Source organism: Microtus oregoni, unplaced genomic scaffold (genome assembly GCF_018167655.1).
Source record: "Microtus oregoni isolate MIOR12 unplaced genomic scaffold, Mior012 000018F_ref0000195, whole genome shotgun sequence".
NCBI classification, from domain to species: Eukaryota; Metazoa; Chordata; class Mammalia; order Rodentia; family Cricetidae; genus Microtus; species Microtus oregoni.
The window spans coordinates 22,564,970-22,574,474 of record NW_024543077.1 but is presented as its reverse complement, the minus strand read 5'-3'; the positions used below and the strand labels follow the sequence as shown (position 1 = coordinate 22,574,474).

Sequence of the window (9,505 nt, the reverse complement as noted above, 5' to 3'; positions counted from 1 at the left end):
GGTCCAGATCAGCTGTTCCCTCTTCCATAGTAATGAATTTCTCCTTAACATCAGCCTGAAGAACTTCAACCTGATTCTTGAGAAGATTGTTATCAGCCTGGAGAACTTCAACCTGATTCTTGAGAAGATTGTTATCAGCCTGGAGAACTTCAAACTGATTCTTGAGAAGATTGTTATCAGCCTGGAGAACTTCAAACTGATTCTTGAAAAGATTGTTGTCATTCTCAATTGTTTTTAAGCGTTCAATCTCTACCTTAAGAATCCTGGATTCGTCTCGTAAAGACTTTATCATATTTCTATTATCAAACCATTTGGTGCCAATGAAAACTACGAATCCCAGAAGGATCCATATATGTGGGGTGATAGACACCTCTTGTAAAATCTCCCACATGGTACAATTAAAAAATCATTAAATTATTGAACAGTAATGTGTTCAGACATTTTATTTATAAAAGAAAATTTTTTTACCTGCAATGATCGGTTCCTGCCAGTGGTGGTCTCTGTGTTTTTGGAGCCTGTCCTAGAACTAGCTCTTGTAGACCAGGCTGGTCTCGAACTCACAGAGATCCGCCTGCCTCTGCCTCCTGAGTGCTGGGATTAAAGGCATGCGCCACCACCGCCCGGCCAAGTCACTTTGTAACAGACCAAATCTGACACTGTGGCAGCTTTTGTTGCAAAACCACAAGTACTTGAGCTTCTGCTAATTCAGGCAGTGGGGTTCCGCTGCAAAACTTAGCCAAGGCAGGCAGAATGGGCCTGTGTCGCCGAGTGTGTCTGGGACTCGGCACTGGGGCCGGAGTCATGAACTGAAAAACAGCACCCGGGATGGTGCTGTGTTAGCTAGCGGGCTACCCGCTTGAGTCGGGGGCAAAATAGCCCGACGTTGGACGCCAAAATGTAGCGGCGTAAACGAATGCAGACAGAGTGTAAAAATATATATATAGCTTTAATGTAGAAATAGACTTACAGAACCACAGTTCCCGTGGAGACCAGGAAAGCAGAAGCGAGAGCTTGGAGCTTGCTCTCCAAATTTATAGGCAGACATTAGCCCGAGGCGAACACGCCCCTTAAGGGGCGGGACTTATCCCTACAACATTAACTGCTGTTAAAGCAAAAAGAAGCCATGAATTTGAAAACAATGAAGAGTCTATGGAAAGGCTTAGAAGAAGAATAAAGAAGGAAATTAAGGAATTGTTATCCTCAAAAATTATTTTAAAAAGTTGAAATAGACTTTATGGCCATATAGTCCAGAGTCAAAACATTTATAATAGAGCACACCAAGTTTCAGTCATTTTCTCTCAGAATGTTCATCTTAAACCTGTAAAATACCAGTTCTTTTAGGCACTGCCATACCATTTTATCCAGTTATATTTTGTTCAAACTAGTGTATTATCTGTAATTGGGTTCCATATTAAGTTCCCTTCTTAATCCAGATTCTAGATTTCCTGGTCTGTGGATGTGAGAAGTGACCAGTCAGGACATTTATCAATTACTCCATGATATTTCATGTTTATTCCAACAAATAAAGCTTCTCTGGAGATAAGAAGTGGGGGGTAACCACTAGTGAACCAGAGGTTTAGGCAGTAAGTGGCTCATGCCTTTAATTCCAGCATTTGGGAGATGAGGACAAGAATTTAAGATGGGTGAGGACGGGATCTCTTCCCTCATTAGATCCAAAAGTTTAGAGATCTAAAAAGTGAATGTGGCTGTTGGATTGCTTCTCTGTTCTGACAGCTTTTCCCCAATATCTGACTCAGGAATTTTATTAATAATACTAATTAGGATCATGCTTCAATCAAACAAGTTAACTGCATAATTTTAATGTAGCTGCTTGGTTTCATCTGTGTTCTGTCAGTTTTACCCCAATATCTGAATCTGGAAATTTATTAATAATACTAATTATGATCACACTTCAATCAATGTAACTACATATTTCTAATATGCACTACTTTCAAAACAGGGGAGTTTTTATGCTCCTTCATGTCTATGCCCTTTTAAACTGGGACAACATATGCTTTAAATTTGACCATTGAACTCAATTCTTACACAGGATCTACTGGTCTATTATTTCTTCTCACTGCCCAGCTAAGGCCTAGCCTTGAAGCAGTAGCAAGATTTTTTTTCTGGCACTGGGCAGAAGAAGCAGGATTATGAGTTCAATGGAATTATTAACTACATAGTGTAAGGCAAGCCTAATCTACAGAAGACATTGCTCGAAACAGAAATAAACAATCAACATACTTGAGAAAAGAAGAAAGAAATTCTTATTGACCTGGAAACAATGGGAAACAGAAATAGGGTAAGGATGAATTTAAAAGAATTGAAATTTAAAAATTGAAACTCGTAATTGCTTTTAAAAAAACAAACAGCTGGTTCTTTGAAAAAATCAACAAATTGACAAGCCCTTGTCCAAACTAATAGAAAGGCAGACAGAGAACAAACAAATTAACAAAATCAAAAATGAAAAATGGAACATAACAACAGACACTGAGGAAATTCAGAGAATATTAGGTCATACTACAAAAGCCTGTATGCCACAAAGTTGGAAAATGTAAAAGAAATGGACCCTTTAAAGATAAGTACTACATACCAAAATTAAATGAAGACCAGGTGAACAATTTAAATAGACCTATAAGTTGTAAGGAAATAGATGTCATAAAAAAACCTCCCTACCCAAAAAAAGCCCAAAACCACGTGGTTTTAATGCAGAATTTTACCAGAATTTCCAAGAAGAGCTGATACCTATACTTCTTAATATGTTTCATATAATAGAAACAGAAGAGTAATTGCCAAACTCTTTTTATGGAACTACAGTTACCCTGATACCAAAACCACACAGAGACTCAACCAAGAAAGAGAATTACAGACCAATCTCACTCATGAACATCGATGCAAAAATTATCAATAAAATACTGGCAAACTGAATCCAAGAACACATCAAAATAATTATCCATTATGATCAAGTAGGCTTTATCCCAGATATGCAGGGCTGGATCAACACACAAAAATCTATCAATGTAATCCATCATATAAATAAACTGAAAGAAAAAAACCATACGATCATTTCATTAGATCCTGAAAAATTATTTGATAAAATAAAAAACTCCTTTATGATAAATGTCTTAGAGCAGATAGGGATACAACGAACATACCAAAATATAATAAAAGCAATACACAGCAAGCCGACCGCTAAATTCAAATTAAATGGAGAGAAACTCAAAGCCATTCCATTAAAATCAGGAACAAGACAAGGCTGACCACTCTCTCAATATCTCTTCAATGTAATGTTTGAAGATCTAGCAATAGCAATAAGATAACATAGGGACATCAAGGGGATTCAAATTGGAAAAAAGAAGTCAAATTTTCATTATTTGCAGATGATATGATAGTGTACATCAATGACCCAAAAACTCTACCAAAGAACTAATACAGCTGATGAACACCTTCAATGATTTGGAAGGATACGAGATCAACTCCAGAAAATCAGTAGCCCTCCTATACACAAAGGATAGAGAAGCAGAGAGGGAAATCAGAAAAACTTCACCTTTCACAATAGCCACAAATAGCATTAAATATCTTGGGGTAACACTAACCAAGGAAGTGAAAGATCTATTTGACAAGAAGGTTAAGGCTTTGAAAAAAGAAATTGAAGAGGCCACCAGAAAATGGAAGGATCTTCCATGCTCTTAAATTGGAAGAATCAACATAATAAAAATGGCAATTCTAACAAAAGCACTCTATAGATTCAATGCAATCCCCATCAAAATCCCAACAAAATTCTTCACAGACCTTGAGAGAAAAATAATCAACTTTATATAGAAATACAAAAAACCCAGGATAGACAAAACAATCCTGCACAATAAAGGTCCTTCTGGAGGCATTACCATCCCTGACTTCAAAATCTATCACAGAGCTAAAGTAAAGAAAACAGCTTGGTATTGGCATAGGAACAGAGATGTTGAACAATGGAGTCAAATCAAAGACCTGGATATTAACCCACAAACCTATGAACACCTGATTTTTGACAAAGGAGCTAAAAGTATACAATGGACGAAAGAAATCACCTTTAACAAATGGTACAGGCATAACTGGATTTCAACCTGTAGAATAATGAAAATAGATTCATATCTATCACCATGTAGAAATCTCAAGTCCAAATGGATTAAAGACATAAATATAAACCTTACCACACTGAAACTTATAGAAGAGAAAGTGGGACGTAGACTGCAACATATGGGCACAGGAGACCACTTCCTATGTAAAACCCCAATAGCACAGACAACAAGAGCAATGATGAATAAATAGGACTTCCTGAAACTGAGAAGCTTCTGTAAAGCAAAGGACACTGTCATTAAATCAAAAAGGAATCTTGATGAATGGGAGAAGATCTTCACCAACCCCACATCAGACAAAGGTCTGATCTCCAAAATATATAAAGAACTCAAGAAACTAGACTTTAAAATTCTAAATAACCCAATTAAAAAATGGAGTACTGAACAGACACAGAATTTTCAACAAAAGAAGCTCAAATGATCAAAAGATACTTAAGGTCATATTCAACTTCTTTGGCAATCAGGAAAATGCAAATCAAAACAACTTTGAGATACCATCTTACAACTGTCAGAAAGGCTAAAATCAAAATCACCAATGATAGCCTATGCTGGAGAGGATGTGGAGTAAGGGGAACACTCATCCATTGCTGCTAAGAATGCAAACTTGTGAAACCACTTCGGAAATAAGTGTGGCAGTTTCTCAGGAAATTGTGAGTCAACCTACCTCAAGATCCAGCAATACTACTCTTGGAAATATACCCAAGCATACTACAAAAACATTTGTTCAACTATGTTCATAGCAGCATTATTTGTATTAGCCAGAACCTGGAAACAACCTAGATGCCCCTCAATGGAAGAATGGATGAAGACAGTGTGGAACATATACACATTAGAGTACTACTCAGTGGTAAAAAAAAATTAACACCTTGAATTCTGCATGCAAATGGATGGAAATAGAAAATACTATCCCGCTGGGCGATGGGGGCGCACACCTTTAATCCCAGCACTCGGGAGGCAGAGGCAGGCCGATCTCTGTGAATTCGAGACCAGCCTGGTCTACATAGCTAGTTCCAGAACAGGCTCCAAAGCCACAGAGAAACCCTGTCTCAAAAAAACCAAAAAAAAAAAAAAAATACTATCCCGAGTGAGATAACCCAGACCCAAAAGGATGAATATGGTATGTACTCACTCATTAGTAGACTCTAGCCATCAACAAAGGACATTGAGCCTATAGTTTACAAGCTTAGAGAAGCAAAATAATAACTTGAACCCAAAGAAAATCATACGTAGATCCTCCTGGAAATCGGAAGCAGACAAAATTGCCAGGCAAAAGTTGGGAGCATGGGGGTGGGGGTGAGGGTGGGATGGGGGAAAGGAAGAGTGGGAGAGAGAAGGGAGAAGGGAAGGTTTGAGGAGAGCTTGGTGGAGTGGGAGGGTTGAGATGAAGGAAGGGTGGATATAGGGGCAGGGAAGAAGATATCCTCATTAAGAGAGCCATTTTAGCCTCTTTCGGGACTTGGCTCCAAGATGACCAAAAAAAGGAGAAACAACGGTCGTGCCAAAAAGGGCCGCAGCCATGTGCAGCCAGTTCGCTGCACTAACTGCTCCCGCTGTGTGCCCAAGGACAAGGCCATTAAGAAGTTCATCATTCAGAACATCGTAGAGGTGGCTGCCATCAGGGACATGTCTGAAGCAAGTGTCTTCGATGCCTATGTGCTCCCCAAACTCTATGTCAAGCTGCATTATTGTGTGAGCTGTGCTATTCATAGCAAGGTAGTCAGGAATCGATCCCGGGAAGCTCGGAAGGACCGAACACCTTTTTTTTTTTTTTAAACAAATTTGTCTCTTTTTTTTTTTTAAAGATTTATTTATTTATTATGTATACAACATTCCTGCAATGTATGTTTGTATGCCAGAAGAGGGCACCAGATCTCATTATAGATGGTTATGAGCCACCATGTGGTTGCTGGGAATCGAACACCTTTGATGTTGGTACCAGAGTTGCTATAAATGACTGCTGCTTTAGGGGTTAAATATTTTGTTAGTGGAGATACAACCAATACACTAAATGATGATAAAACTTTCTGAGTGGATAATAGGTAAATATAGTTGGGCTATATTCAAAATTATTTTATTACCAAAACTATATCATTTGTTTTACTGGAAAAAGGAAAATGGTTTGTTTTTACTGCTGGATCATGTTTTGTGTAGTAAAGAAGAAATTCTTTGGTCAAATTGTAATCTTTGTATATCAATGTTAAGATTTCCTTATTTGTATTATAGTAAATCAATGGTTTTGAGAAAAAAAAGAAATGAACAATTTTCTGAATAGGTATCACATACCATAATTAAATCAAGATCAGGTGAATAATTTAAATCAACCTATAACCTGCAAGGAAAGGGAAGTCATTCCAACCAAAAAAAAGCCCAGGGCCAGAGAGTGTCAGGGCAGAATTCCATCAGAACTAAGACCCAATAACAATACTCCTCAAAGGGTTCCACATAATAGAAAGAGAAGGAACATTGCCAAACCCCTTTAATGATGGTACAGTTACACCTCTACTAAAACCATGCAAAGATTCAACCAAAAAAGAAAATTACAGACCCATCTCCCTGATGAGCATAGATGCAAAAATACTCAATAAAATACTAGCTAAAATCTAAGAACACATCAAAAAATCATCTACCATGATGAAGTCAGATTCATCTCAGAGATGCAAGAATGGTTCAACATACAAAAATTTATTAAGAATCCTGCCCTCTTTAAGTTCCTTTCCTGACATCCTTTAGTAGTGAACGACAATATGGCAATATAAGCCAAATTAACCATTTTCTCCCATTAGTACTCTTGATTGCTAAGACTTCCCAGAATCCCTCATTGGCTAGGGCCACCCAGCTGGGACTCACAATATTAACAGCTTCTCTACTGGAGGATCAGAGACCAAATGACTCAGACAGCACAATATCATCCAGTTCTTCCCTCCCAGCCCAGCAGACAGGGCCCCAGTTTAAAAACTTTGTATTTAGTACACATTATTCTACTCCCCTAGATCACATCCTATCCCACATCCAAAGTACAGGGTCCTTTGTGTGCACATTCCATTGTACACTTACTTCCCAGTGCAGCCATCCCATTGGCTCAGAGATGGGAAATCCTGAAGACAAACACAGGTCACATTCATAAAGTAACTATTGTTATTGTGCATCTGTGGTTACTTTGTAACTGTTGTTAAAGAAAAACACACCATAAATTAGAAAACAATCCAGGCATATTTGGGTTTGGAGGCAACAAGGAGAATGTAAATATAATGTGGATTTCATCTCTAAAATTATTTTGAAAACTTGAAATAGACTTTATGGCCATGTGCTCCAGAGACTAGGGATTTGTGTTAGAGCACATTAAATATTTCTCATGTATTTTCTCTAAAGATGAACAACTTAATGCAGAAAGGTAACAGTCCTGTTAAGCAGGGCCACAACATTTTCCCCAGATTTTGTATTTTAGATGAGCTACTTTAAATATAGCAATTAGGTTTAAAGATAAGGTCAGTTTCTTTCCCAGATTCTTGATTGCCTTGATCTGTGGACTGCAAACAATGGTCAATCTGGACATTCAAGAAACATCTACAATTGACTACCTGATTCCACAATGCTAATTTCAACTACTGTTGAAGGAGGAAAGCTTTCGCCCTCAGTACAACTTCTCCCTTTCTGAACTGTGTCTCCACCAGCTTCATGTTGGTCAATGACCTCAACTCTTGCACAGGTCTCTCTTCTTCTAAGTCCCCAATAAAGGCCAGAAAGATCAGCAGACACTCAGTAACTACTCTACATTTCTTCTTCATTGACAAGTCAATGCCAAACCTGTAAGAAGTTGCAGGACTGTTTTCCCAGCACTGGGCAGCAGAGGCAGGATTAGGTGTTCAAAATGATTCTCAATTATATAGTATGAGGCAAGCCTAAACTATAAGAGACAAAGAAATCAATAATTAACATCACTTGAGAGAAATAAAATGCAACTATTAATGACTTGAAACATTGGAGGACAGAAACAGAGACAAGAGGAGCAATACACTTAAAAAATATCTGAAAATTACACTAATAAGATTTTAAAATGATAAAAATATTGCACTCTTGAGATTAAATAAAACTTTCTATATTGACTTTGAAACAGAGTTGGCCTTTCTATAGGAGAGGGAATGTCACTAATAAGAGATAGATTAATGGTTTCTATATACATATGTTGGCTACTGAGATCTGTAACCTGACACATAAAGTTAGTCAATGGCCTGTTTCTCAAATCTCTGAGCTGACATAACTGTGTCAAGCAAGATCAACCATGTCTGCATAGAATTGTTGCCTAATTGCCTTTCCTGGAACTAGCTCCTGGAGACCAGGCTGGCCTTGAACTTACAGCCAGCCTTTGCCTCCCTAGTGCTGGGATTAAAGGCCTATGCCAACTCTGCTCAGCCAGGAACATTTTCATAATGGTGACTCCAATAATTGATTGCCTCCACTGTTTCCCCTGCAGTGTACACAATAAACTATTTATCCTATTGTGGTCTGAAGACATAAGGAATGCTCCATATGCAAATCCTTTTCCTGCAACTGCAATGCATAGTCAACTACATTACTCAAATGCATAATTTTAAAACTGTGAGGTGGTACAGTATTTTTAAAGGAATTTTGAAAATCTAATATACAGGACAGCAAGGTCATTGCCCTGGATAGCAGCAGACTTAGGGCACCTGAGACAACATAAGAGAACTTGTCTCAGGAACTATTTTTCTATCAGGATGGAAATGAAGCTGTTCTAGAATTAATATGCCTTTCCACTGAGAAATAACTTTACACACCTAGGAGATTAATAAAGAAAAACGTCTTTAATGATGGTAGACAACAATCTCTAGCTAAATATCAAAGAGGAGCCAGCTAGACAGATTCCACATTTGCTGTTGTCCTTAAGTGTCCTTTAGGTTTAGGCTCTAGGTTACACTTTGAACATTGAAATAGAAACAGGGAACTTGCCAGGCTACACATTTAGGCTGATAGGAGTCTTACAGAGCAAAGATATTCTCAGGATACTTTCTTCATTACATTGGTAACAGGAATGAGCAGGTCATGCTTCAGTAACAGGGTCCTGAGGTGAAGGTCACAGGGGTGAGAAGGATGGGAAAACTAAAATGTAAAAAAGATAAAATCCTAGGGTAGGGAAGTCTTGCAGATGCCTAGTAAACTTCCTAGGAAAAACTGCATCTTGCTGGGCATTGATGGCACACACCCTTGCTGCGCCAAGTGATCTCTTTGAGTTCAAGGACAGCCTGATTTACCCAGTGAGTTCCAGAATAGTCAGGACACTCCTAGAGACAAACCTTGTCTCAAAAAAATTTTTAAAAGGAGAATAGCATCTTGTATACTTCCAAGGGAGAAATGAAAGATATTAGAGAATTATA

At 38.1% G+C, this 9,505-nt stretch overlaps 1 protein-coding gene across 1 annotated transcript; it reads left to right on the top strand.

Annotated features, from left to right (window-relative positions):
* The first annotated feature begins 5,579 nt into the window (after window positions 1-5,579).
* LOC121458696 (40S ribosomal protein S26-like) lies at window positions 5,580-5,885 on the top strand. The gene has a single exon (XM_041667970.1). It carries the CDS (start codon window positions 5,580-5,582, stop codon window positions 5,883-5,885), a length of 306 nt encoding a protein of 101 aa, XP_041523904.1.
* The last annotated feature ends 3,620 nt before the right edge of the window (window positions 5,886-9,505 follow it).

Bases quoted from the DNA above. Each gene is read 5' to 3' on its own strand.
- LOC121458696 (XM_041667970.1), top strand. From the start codon at position 5,580: ATGACCAAAAAAAGGAGAAACAACGGTCGTGCCAAAAAGGGCCGCAGC.